The 12,465-nt window shown below is 47.2% G+C and overlaps 1 protein-coding gene across 1 annotated transcript in view; it reads right to left on the minus strand.

Annotated features, from left to right (window-relative positions):
• The window catches only part of LOC126100444 (proliferating cell nuclear antigen), a 40,271-nt gene extending 28,350 nt beyond the window's left edge, over window positions 1-11,921 (minus strand). The window contains exons 1-2 of the mRNA XM_049911051.1: window positions 11,591-11,921; window positions 11,296-11,461 (exon numbers count right to left, since the gene is read on the minus strand). Coding sequence (XP_049767008.1) covers window positions 11,296-11,461; window positions 11,591-11,811 — 387 coding nt within the window. The 5' untranslated portion in view covers window positions 11,812-11,921. The remainder of the gene's footprint in view (window positions 1-11,295; window positions 11,462-11,590) is intronic.
• Window positions 11,922-12,465: the final 544 nt, after the last annotated feature.

Consider the following 12,465-nt stretch of genomic DNA (forward strand, 5'->3'; position numbering starts at 1 on the left):
GAGCAACCACTCCAAGGCATGCATGAGGAGGTCACAGCTCAGGTATCAGAAGTGTGATCCCTGTGTGTTCAGGGGGCTCAACCAAAAGGGTACATAGCGACCCCACCACACGGGCTGGCTACCGTGCTGGCTATGCACCCTAGCATCAGACAACGACGTAAAAGAAAAGGTGGAATGTACTAGAAGGGCACACGTCGGAGACACTAGGTAAGGTGCTCTTCCCCAAATGGCTCACACTACGGAAGAGAAATTTTGGAATGGAGGTCAAACCCCAGAGGGGGACCAAGGAATGCCAAAAGGAGGAGATGATTACGCAACAAAGCCGGAGTGTAAAACCAACAGAAACCAGGAGGATAGCGAGGGCCAACATAAGCAAGGACACCAATAGAGGGAGAGGAGAGGGCGAGGGGAAAGGGGTATGGAGGGGAAAGGAGGGGAAGGGAAAGGAAATGCAGCCCGGGAGAGAAAGAAGGCTGCAATGGCTCGGGGCCCCGTGCTCGCCACACACGTATCCACAAAAGAGTTGTGGACCCCCTGGGGGGGCTGATGAGAGCGTTGGATCCGGTGCACGAAAGGGTGAACCTGATACGGATCACTGAGGCTCTGGATGGCGCTCAGGGAATCTAAGCAGATGATATAAGCAGAATGTCTGTGGTGGCAGATGTAAGGAACAGCCTGGTAGAGGGCAAATAGCTCAGCTGTGAAGACCGAACAACAGCCACGGAGCCGGTATTTGAAACTGTGTGCCCAGACAATAAAAGAACACCCGACCCCGTCATTGGTCTTACAGCCATCTGTATAAATGAAGATCATGTTAAGGAACATCGAACGAAGTTCGACAAAACGGGAGCGGTATACCGAAGCTGGGGTAAACTCCTTTGGGAGCGAGCTGAGGTCAAGGTGAACGCGAACCTGAGCCTGGAGCCAAGGTGGCGTTTGGCTCTCACCCACTCGAAAGGTTGCAGGGAGTGAAAAATCAAGGTGCTGAAGGAGGAGACGAAAGCGAACTCCAGGGGGTAGCAGGGCAGACACATACAACCCGTATTGACGGTCGAGAGAGTCATCAAAAAAGGAACAATAAGACGGGCATTGACAATAGCCGACAGGCATACCGACAAAGCAGTATATCGCGCCGGTAGGTTAGTCGCAATTCACCAGTTTCAGAAACTGGTGAGTGGACCTTAAGCTGTCAGCACACGGACCGTGCATCCAAACGTTGAGCATTGAGCGTGCCGAGTTTCTGACGTCATAGTGTGGAACAGCACATTCGGGAGTCTTTCCGAACGTGCAGAGCAATATCTGGCATGTCAGATATTCTGAGCGTGCGTCTGAGCGTTGACCAATCAGATGGCACAACGCCACCTACGTCACACGCACGCCGTCTCCCTTCAGTACAGAGTTGTGAGGCGCCATATTGGCATTCATTTAAAGTCTATATGTATATATGCCGTTTCTGAGCACAAGCAAATTGAGAATCACTGGAAAACCCATTGTTAACTGTGTGATTCGATCCAATAAAATAATGAGAAATATCATATTCGTGGCAAAAGAATTATTGCAACTTGAGTATTATGAGAGTAGGCTATTTGAAGTCCGTGAAACACTGAAGATCCACTCAAAACACATTGTTCTTGGTACAATTTGTTGTAATTAAATTTCAATTCGTAACATATCTACAAATAAGGCTTTCAGAAATGGTAACAAGTTGTGATTTGGTGCCTGGTCTGTAGTGTTGGTTTAGCGTAATGAGTAGCGTCTCTGTCTATTATAAAATTGTTTATTAGGCCGGTGATTCGCACCTTGATACTCCCAAATTTTTTTTCCTAACATTCGCATTTTTATTAGGTTCTGGTACTTTATTATTAGTTTAATATATGTATATATTATAATAGTTGATGTTATGTAAATATAAGTTCACCTTTTTTGAGGGATGACTTTGTTCGATTGGCTTAATCTACAGGACAGCTTGTACTGCTTGTAGAAAGATATTTTGCTCCTTTTTCTTTTACGCTTCGTAATTCACATGTTGCAAAGATTCTGCTACTGGGTAGGAACAGTGATCAAGTAAGACTGACCTTGGGGTTTTCCTAAAATGTGGGAATGATGAAATAATGTTTATCTTATGCGGAGAAGTATTCCAAATTTGTACCGCACTGTTTGTAATGCAACTTATATAAGCCAGTGTCCTTATTGACTTGACATGGTACTTTCCTTTTCGTGGACGATGGAGGAAATGTGCGTTTTAATAGAGGTAACGTGGGAATTTTACGCGCACCCGTTGAGCAAATAGTGTGATTTACGAACTAGAAACATCCCTCAAATGCCACTGGAGTGCGTTGTGATCGCGTGTAGCACGTTGGTCCCACGTACCGTATGCTCAAGTCGCATCGTTCCTGGGTGTTCAGCAGCACGTTGAACTTGACACGCTTAACGTTAACGTTCGACAGCACGGTCCGTGTGCCGACGGCTTTAGTGCCAGATAGCCGGCGCAGGCTACCCCAGACAACAGAAGGAATAAAACTGTTGAAGGTACTTGTGAAAGCAGCCCAGCTGGCTTTCTTTAATAACACGACACTGTGCACGTAATCATTTATAATTGATACAATTCGCCCTCGTAGGGTGGCGTTTAAAGGTGCGTAAAGCACGTCGACGAGCGCGTAAAGCGTTTCTACATGCTGCAGTCCACCAGGGGACCGGTACGCGACATGGAGAAGTAGTGTGAGGGATGGAATATCCAGCAGCAGTGAGAATGACTTCCAAGAGGTGTGCGACCTGACTATCGCAGCTTGCGAAGGTTTGACCCTGAAAGGTCGCCCTGGAAGAGAAGAGCCCCCAGTCTGCTTTGGAGATGTTCCAACTAGTTGAGCACGGAGAGGGGGTATGATGCAGGAGATGGATAACACAAGGGAAGTGGTCGCTCGAATACGTATCAGAAAGTGCGTACCACTCAAACCGGCGTGCAAATTGGGTACTACATATAGAGAGGTCTAAATGGGAATAGGTGTGAGTTGTGTGCGAAGGAAAAGTAGGGGTGCCAGTATTGAGGCAGACAAGATTGAGGTGGTGGAAAAGGTCTGCTAACAGGGAGCCTCTCAGGCAGGATGCTGGAGAGCCCCAAAGGGGATGGTGGGCACTGAAGTCTCCAGTTAACAAAAATGGTGCAGGTAGCTGAGCAATAAGTTGCATCATGTCTGCCCTGGTAACGGCAGACGACAATGGAGTGTAAACAGTACAAATGGAAAATGTAAAAGTGGGGAGAGTAATTTGGACGGCAACTGCCTGCAGGCCGGTGTGCAATGTGATGGGATCTTAGTAAATATCGTCCCGGACCAGCAACATAACCCCTCCATGAGTCGGAATACCTGCCACAGGGGGTAGGTCAAAACGCGCAGAGGCATAGTGTGCAAGTAAATTCGATCGCTTGGGCGTAGCTTCGTTTCCTGGAGAGCTACGACAAGCGGACAGTGCAAGCGTAGCATCAACTTTAAGTCCTCTTGGTTGGAGCAAATGCCGCGAATATTCCAATGAAGTGCCATCGTGAGAAGAAAAAGGAGAAGCAAGGAGGGGTCACCTCTAAGGCTGCTGAGGGCCTTGCTTCGAGTGAGCACTGCCGCCGCTATCAATAGGCGGAGAGTCATCGTCCATTGGTTCAATAGGTTCGTCGGCCATCTTGTTAAGATGGCCAGGAGGGGGAGCTTCCTCCGCCAGTGAATGGCCAGATGTTCAGCTACCAGCGGTGCGGCCAGGCAAAACGGATGACGGCCTGGGGCGGCAACCGCTGGGTAGCGCAGGAGAAGAAACACACCGTGGCGGAGAACTTTGCTTCCTATGAGCCTTCTTGGAAGGTCGTTTAGTGGAAGTACTGGTCGATGGCAGGGAGTTCGAGGTACGTAGGAAGTCTGCACAGGACGGTTCCTTCTTGAAGGCCCGTGCATCTGACTTCTGGGTCTTAGTCTTGGCAGAAGCTGATGAAGATGCTTGTGTCTTAGGGGTGACGGGAGGAAGAGGAGACGTTGACCGGGCGATCTTAGCACTGGCCGAACGGACGACCGTAGTGCTGAAGGTCAGATCGCATGTCTGCGTTGCCACCTCCCTGGTAGTCCGAGGAGAGGCGAGGACAGTACTGGATTTCCCCACTGGGAGCAGCGTGGGCTTCCTACTAGCAAATAGCTTGCGAGCAGCCGAGGTATACATTTTTTCTTTGACCCGAATTTCCTGTGTACAGGATTCATCCTTGTAGATTGGACAGTCGCGGGAGGATGCTGCATTGTCACCCTGAGAGTTCACGCAACGAGGAGACGGAGGTGGACAGTCACCCTCATGGGCGTCCCTGCCACAAGTGACACATTTAGCCGCATTAGAACAAGTCTGGCGAGTGTGATTAAAATGCTGACACTGGTAGGAGCTCGTAGATGTCGGGACATAGGGGTGAACAGAAATAACCTCTCAGCCCGCTTTGATGCGCAACGGCAGCTGAACACAATCAAAGGTCAAGAAAAGTGTCCGGGCCGGTACAAGATCATTGTTGACCTTTTTCATGACCCTATGGACAGCCGTCACGCCCTGCTCAGCGAGGAAAGACTGAATCTCCTCATCAGTCAATCCGTCGAGTGAGTAGTGTAGACCACACCACGCGACGAATTGAAAGTGCGGTGAGCCTCCACCCGAACAGGGAACGTGTACAGGAGTGTGGCCCGAAGCAGTTTGTGCGCCTGAAAGGCACTCTCAGTTTCTAACAACAAGATACCGTTACACATCCTGGTAAAAGACTTGGCAGATCCGGCTATGGCATCTATGCCCTTCTGGATAACGAAAGGGTTGACAGATGAAAAATCCTTTCCGTCCTCAGATCGAGAAACTACGAGGAACTTTGGGGTAGGCGGTAGTACTTTTGTCACTGATGGCTGGTCAAGTATCCATTTTTGAGCAGAAGTCGAGAGAGAAGAAGAAGAGATATCCATTGCAGAGGAATCCCCCATGATTGCCAGCATCTCCAATGGCACACGCCTTCCTTGTGGGGACATCCTCAAAGGGCACTCCCGCCTTAGGTGAATGTTTACACCTCGGGTCACACCTCCCGAGAAACGGACGGAGGGACCAATCAGCATGCTCGGAAGGTGTCAGCTCAGGCAATCACCCCTCGCTGGGCCTGGCCTTTACCAGGGGGTACGTGCGTGCCTTACTTGTCTACCCAGGGCAAGAAATTACGCGTTACCCCATCACCGGCTACGCATGCGAACGCGTGGGTCAGCCTTCAGGCATGGACTGGGAGAACAGAAGAAGAGGAAAAAATGGGAGAGAGGGAGAGAAAGGATAGACTGTCTCAAACGCCAAGGCGGAGACCAGAGGAGGAGGAGGAGGAGGAGGAGGGGGAGGAGGAGGAGGAGGAGGCGATAAGGAGGAGAAGGAGGGGGAGGCGAGGAGGAGGAGGAGGCGGAGGCAAGGAGGAGGAGGCAAGGTGGAGGAGGTGGAGGAGGAGGCAAGGTGGAGGAGGTGGAGGAGGTGGAGGAGGAGGCAAGGTGGAGGAGGTGGAGGAGGAGGCAAGGTGGAGGAGGTGGAGGAGGAGGCAAGGTGGAGGAGGTGGAGGAGGAGGCAAGGTGGAGGAGGTGGAGGAGGAGGCAAGGAGGAGGAGGAGGAGGAGACGGCAAGGAGGAGGAGGAGGAGGAGACGGCAAGGAGGAGGAGGAGGAGGAGGCAAGGAGAAGGAGGAGGAGGAGGCAAGGAGAAGGAGGAGGAGGAGGCAAGGAGAAGGAGGAGGAGGAGGCAAGGAGAAGGAGGAGGAGGAGGCAAGGAGAAGGAGGAGGAGGAGGCAAGGAGAAGGAGGAGGAGGAGGCAAGGAGAAGGAGGAGGAGGAGGCAAGGAGAAGGAGGAGGAGGCAAGGAGAAGGAGGAGGAGGCAAGGAGAAGGAGGAGGAGGCAAGGAGAAGGAGGAGGAGGCAAGGAGAAGGAGGAGGCAAGGAGGAGGAGGAGGCAAGGAGGAGGATTAGGCAAGGAGGAGAAGAAGAAGGCAAGGGAAAAAGTAAAGAAGACAGTGAGAGGCAGAATGACAAAGAAAGGAACCAAACAAAGGAAGGAAGAAACCAGAATAAGTGAAAAACCAAAATGACCACAAATGTAAGTCGTGGAACCGTCAGTCTCCGGACGCAGGCACAAACTAACCCCTTGTGGGGGAGGGACTCCTTTTAGTCGCCTCTTACGACAGGCAGGAATACCGCGGGCCTATTCTAACCCCCAGGGGGGAACTACCAGGTCATTGTCCCTTGTTGCCACAAGTGTGTGAATAAAATTGACGCGACATATAACACAAAACGGAAAGAAAGGAAAACCCACAAGAACGAAGGGAAGGCAACAAACCGTAAAAGGAACAAAAGCGGACAAGAAAACAACAGATGCTAGGAACAGAACAGAGTAAAACAAAAAAGCGGATCACAGTGGCTGGCCAACCATGAGAATAAAAAGGAGAAGCCAGCCACTCTCAGACACATTAAAACTACCACCCTAAAAGGGTGGAGGACACAGAGGGACAAAGGACATGCGCTAAAATCTACACCGAAGTATAAAACCCACTCTCACTGCTGCTGAGGCATTGTCACTCAACACCGAAGGTAAGGAGCTGGGAAAGTTAAAAGTCCACCTAAGAGCAGCTAAAAGTGGGCAGTCCAGTAAGACGTGGACAACTGTCATTTGGTAGTCACTGCGACATAGCGGTGGGTCCTCACGACGGAGTAGGTAATCATGCGTTAGCAATGTATGGCCAATGCGGAGCCGGCAGAGGGAAAATGATTCCCTGTGAGAGGACCACACTGAAGACTTCCAACTTTTGTCATCTCCTTAATGAGACACAGCTTGTTGTGCATACTGTTATGCCATTCCGTCTCCCAAAGCCTGAAAATCCTGCAGCGTAAGACAGAACTCAGGTCAGGTCAGCTTTGGAGATGCCCATCTCCAGAAGCGGTTTCCACGTCACCTGTTTGACCAGCCTGTCAGCAAATTCATTGCCTGGGATTCCAACGTGTCCTTGGGTCCACACAAACACCACTGAATGACGGGACAATTCCACGGTATAGATGGACTCCTGGATGAACGCTACCAGAGGATGGCAAGGGTCGATAGCTTGTAGGCTGCTCAATGAGTCAGTACACAGGAGAAATGACGCGCCAGGGCATGAGTGGATGTGCTCAAGAGCACGAAATATAACCGCCAGCACTGTGAAAACACTGCAGCTATGTGGCGATGAGTGCTGTTCAATATGTCCTCCACGAAAATACGCAAAGCCTATGTGACCATCAACCATCGAGCCGTCGGTGTAAACCACTTCAGAGCCCCAAAACACATCAAGAATCGATAGGAAGTGACAGCAGAGAGCCACAGGGTTAATGGAGTCCTTAGGGCCACGTGAAAGGTCCAAACGAAGCTACGGCCGAAGCATATGCCATGGAGGCAGATCGGACTGCAAGTAAGGTGGTACAGGGAAGGTTTCCAGTTCAGAGAGAAGGGACCACACGCGAACCGCAATCTTTAGCCTCGACTTGGGGTGAAGATGCACGAGATGGACTGCCACGGTCGGGAAAAGGAGACGGTAATTCGGATGCTCAGGATAACTACGAATGTGTGCAGCGTAACTGGCGAGCAGTTGTGCACGTCTGATCTGCAACGGAGGGATCCCAGCCTCACTAGCAGGCTTGTCACCGGACTCTTCCTTAAAGCCCTGTGACTAGTACGACCCCGCAATGGTGCACAGGATCGCGTAAAAGCATCACTGAGGGCACTGCCGAACCCTAAACCACACTCCCATAGTCAATTCTGGATTGGACAAGGGCTCTGTAGAGCTGCAGCAGTGTAGAGCGATCTGCACCCCAACTGGTGTTGCTCAGGCAAGGGAGGGAAATCAGGTGCTCCAGCACTTCTGCTCAACCTGATGAAGATGAGGTAGCCAAATCAACCTAGCGTCGAAAACCAGTCCTAAGAATCTAGAGCTTGTAGGTAGCGGTGGTGTGGGTGCCATCGCAATTTCCTTGGTCTTAGGGGTCTTCTTTTTGAATTTCTCTTGTTGCTCCTTGGGTTTCCCTGGCTGGGAGGACTTCACTGACTCAGTCTCCAGGACTGAGGATGAGTGTCAAGCCCTACAACCAGCTGCTTTTGAGCTCTTCAGCCACTGGTGGGTGTCATCTTTCCCACAAGCAGAAACCTGGGAAGGGAGTGACCCAAGGGACCCCTTCCTAGTGTGAGAGAAGCCGAAGAAGACTTCCACTTCTCCGGCTTAGAAGTGGGATGGATGTCCCCAACCAATGGTGAGCGTTGGGGGGGGGGGGGGGGGGGGCGCGGCTGTTGCTGCTGAAGTAAGTCATGTAGAGCAATAGAGAGGGAAATGCCCCCCACCATCAAGGGGGGGCAGGTGTTGTCTGGCTCTGAGAGGTGACTAGGGTTGGCAGAGCTGATGTACCGGAACTGTTCTAGCAACAGCATAAGACGATGTCATATGTACAGGATGCATGTCTCAGTATAGGTCAGTTGGTCCAGGGTCTTGTACTCCTTGAGTTTCCTTCTGGAGGATCCTGCAGTCTGGTGAGCACGGTGAATGATGCTCTCCACTTTTGACACAGATGGGAGGCTTGGCTCATGGAGTAGTGACATGTGACGGGCATTGACAATCTCGACCTGTGACGCTGGAAGTACAGTGAGAAGACATATGACAACTTCCAGCACTTAAAGCACCCTTCAGGGGAGGTATATAGGGCTTTACATAACAGCGGTAGACCATCACCTTGACCTTCTCGGGTAATTTATCACCCTCGAAAGCCGAGATGAAGGCACCAGTAGCAACCTGATTATCCCTCGGACCCTAGTGGACACGGCCAACAAAATTTACACCTCGCAGCTCTAAATTGGGGTGCAGCTCATTGTCAGACTGCAAAAGAAGTTCCCTATGAAAAAGGATACCCTGGACCATACCTAAGCTCTTATGGGGCGTGATGGTTACAGCAACATCCCCAGCTTGTCACAAGCAAGTAACATCCGTGACTGGGCAGAGGATGCTGTTTTGATCAAGACTATCCCAGATCTGATTTTGGACAATCCCCCCACCCTTTCTTTTCAGGTTGTATATAAATGACCTACAATTAATATAATAACCTCAGCCTTTTTGCAGATGATGCAGTAATCTATAATGAAACACTGTCTGAAAGAAGCTGAGCAGCTTTATGCACATAGGCAACTTTCTTTAAATGTTCAAAAACGTAAAATTGTGCACTCCACAAAAAAAATGTATTATCCTAAGACCACAATATCACTGTCACAGAATCAGCCAACTCTTACAAATATCTGGGGAACACTTTGTGGGGATATGAAATGAAATGAGGGGCTCAGTTGCAGGTAAAGTAGGTGGTAGACTGATTTATTGGTGGAATACTGGGGAAATGCAATCAGTCTATAAAGGAGTTTGCTTACAAATCACTCTTACAACTCATCCTAGAATACTTTAAGCATGTGAGACCCACTGCAAACAGGACTAACAGTAGATATTGAAAGTAAACAGACAGGCAGCACAAATGGCTACATGTTCATTTGACCTGTGGGAGAGTGTCCGAGATGCTGAAGAAAAAAAAGGCAGACTTGCGAAGATACATGTAAATTATCTCAAGGAAATCTAGAAAGTTTCAACAAATAGCTTTACATGATAACTATGAATATACTACAGCCCGCCACATATTGCCCACACATGGATCATGAGAACAAGATTAGAATAATTACAGCATGCACTGAGGCATCCAATCAATCATTCCGATAGTGATCCATATGCGAACAGAACAGAAAGAGTCCCTAAGTAATAGAATGCGAAATATCCTCTGCCATGCACTTTGCAGACGTTTACAGGATGTGTATCTAAGAAGAAAAATCAAGCCCTTTTACATGAAGTTAGCTGAACCTATGTAATTTGCTATTGAATTTATGCTCTCTATACCACTATGTCATCATTGACAAACATAACCAATAGCATATCTAGATTTCTTTCAAGCTGTGCACAGTGGAACAGTTCAATAATTGGATTGAAATTCCATGCCAACCCCCCCCCCCCCCCCCCCAAGGGTCTTTCTTATTGTGACAGACTTATCTGTAGTGCAGCCTGTGGTCTTGATTAGGTTGGAAGGTGGTGTTAAAAAAATTGCCCAGTAGTGAAGACTAAATTTTATGTCCGTGCCATATTGAAAAATGCAGTGGGGATCCAACACACAACTTACATACAATAACTAATTCCTGTACTCAGGAGTAAAATTACGAAGTCTCAATTTGACATACGATGAGGCACAAGGCTGTAGCATGTAAGATTGTAAAAATCTATCTCCCAAGTACCACATATTTATTTCTAGCTACAAAGAAAAATATGTATACTGTTTGACCAGGATTTCCCGAGATGACATTAACTAATGCTTCTGTCTCAGAAAACAAATTCACTCCATCTAACAAAAAATTAAAAATATTTAATTTTATTAAAGTTATCTGTTACTGTATAATCCAAGAAGTAAATACACGGAAATGCTTTCAATAACTATAAGGAACTACAGAAGATCAGAGGTGGCACAAAATATCCTTTCTATGTAAGATACGATAAAGCAAATATTTTTCTATTGGTTTGTCGTGCATGCTCTAGTTTACTACTTTAACAATTTAACGTTATTAACTACACATCCAGTAAGTAGGCCCTATATGCACACTGTCATCAAAGTCAAACTTCTGGTACTTTAACAATTGTCAGCAAGAACTACCCAAAAAGATGACAGTATTACGTAGTAAAACACAATATCCTTCAACACATCAGTATTTCATGTAACAGTCAATCCTATAATTTTTAACATTCATCTTTGCTATCACTTGGTCTTTCTCTGATGATGAAATTCTACAGTGGAAAATTTTTTCTGGTGCAGCATGTCCATGAAGATTCAATTCAAAATGGTGTTTCCATATTGTCAAAAGTGTACATAATTGTTCTGTAATGTGGCATTCAGGTGTAGCTTTTCGTATACTTCACTTATCTGCGAACCTGTGTATTTAGGATAGGCTACTTGTAAATAAAACGTTTCCTGTTAAAATCGTCATTTATAAATTAAAAATGTTTTTCTCGTATTTCTCTATGCAGATGCGTACACAAATTCGTATGTTGACAGCTCCATGAAATGTCTGTCTAAATATGATCCATGGATAAATAAATTACTATCCTCGACAAACTTGGAAACATCAATTAACCTCCCTCTCTTGCACATCAAGTGAAAACGTAAAAATCTGGTTGGTGTATAACTCACCGGAATTCCCAAATGCTCCTGATCCAAGTTCATCAGTTTCATTTCATAGTCTGACACTTTCTCCTGATTTGGAGATTCGAAGACAAAAGTTACTGTATCGGCATTATCTTGGGCTTTGATGGTAACAATATCATCGTTTGATGCACATTTAAAAATCTTCGTTAAACTGGAAGAGAAAGAAGGTACTGAACAATGCAATGTGATTGAAAATGAGATAGACAATTAATAAAACGTAATTCCTCTACATCAAGTATAAAAACTTGTTTTTCTCTAGCTTACACACAACATACATTACCTTGCCAAATTCATTCCCATAGACAGATTTCTATCGCATCGATATTTGTCGAATCCGTCACTTCTCATATTGAGTGAAACCAAACTGACGTGAGAGTTATCCATGGCTTGTAGCTGTATTCCGGAATCGGAGCAATCAAATGTTGCTTCATTTAGCAATTCTTTGATTGCCTCCAAAACTTTCTTCAGGATTGAACTCTGCACAAGTCTTGCTTCGAACATTTTGACTGCAATGTGGAACACTTGCTAACAAAAGCCCTAAACCTGCCCGGCTTCCTACACAAAGACCTGCACCACGAGACGCCCTTTCAATGAAAATTGCGCGGGAATAACATCAGCGATGTTATTGGGTAGTGTTTTGAGCGCGAAACCTGATTACACATTTTTAAAGGATCTATGGCTAACATCCAAATAAATAAGATCGTCGCCGCTAATTTTGCGATGTTAATTTGTGATAAATATATAGAATTAGACTCTTCCTTTATAGTGTGTGAGCTATTGTTCATTAATATCACAATTTTGCATAATTTTTGATAGCTAGTGGTACAAGAGACACGGACAGTGGACCTTTCGCGGAGGGAGGAGGTCTCTTCGCCAATGTTGAAATACACGCTCACGAGTTGCAGGAGACAGAAGCTCTCATGAATACCAAACGTCAAGATCGGCGTCAAAGCGTAGTGATAAATGCCGCAGCACAAGCTATCGTGGGTGGGTGGACAAACTACAATTATTTTAGAGATTGGGGACATAAATAAATGCTATACCATACAAATTCTATAAGACGATAAAGGAGTTAGGCCTTGTTCCAAATCTTCCTGTTCACAAACAAGAAATCGTGAGCGCCGTTGGCGTTACGTCCTGTGGGATTAGGATGCT

The sequence above is a fragment of the Schistocerca cancellata genome, chromosome 9 (assembly GCF_023864275.1).
Source record: "Schistocerca cancellata isolate TAMUIC-IGC-003103 chromosome 9, iqSchCanc2.1, whole genome shotgun sequence".
NCBI lineage: Eukaryota > Metazoa > Arthropoda > Insecta > Orthoptera > Acrididae > Schistocerca > Schistocerca cancellata.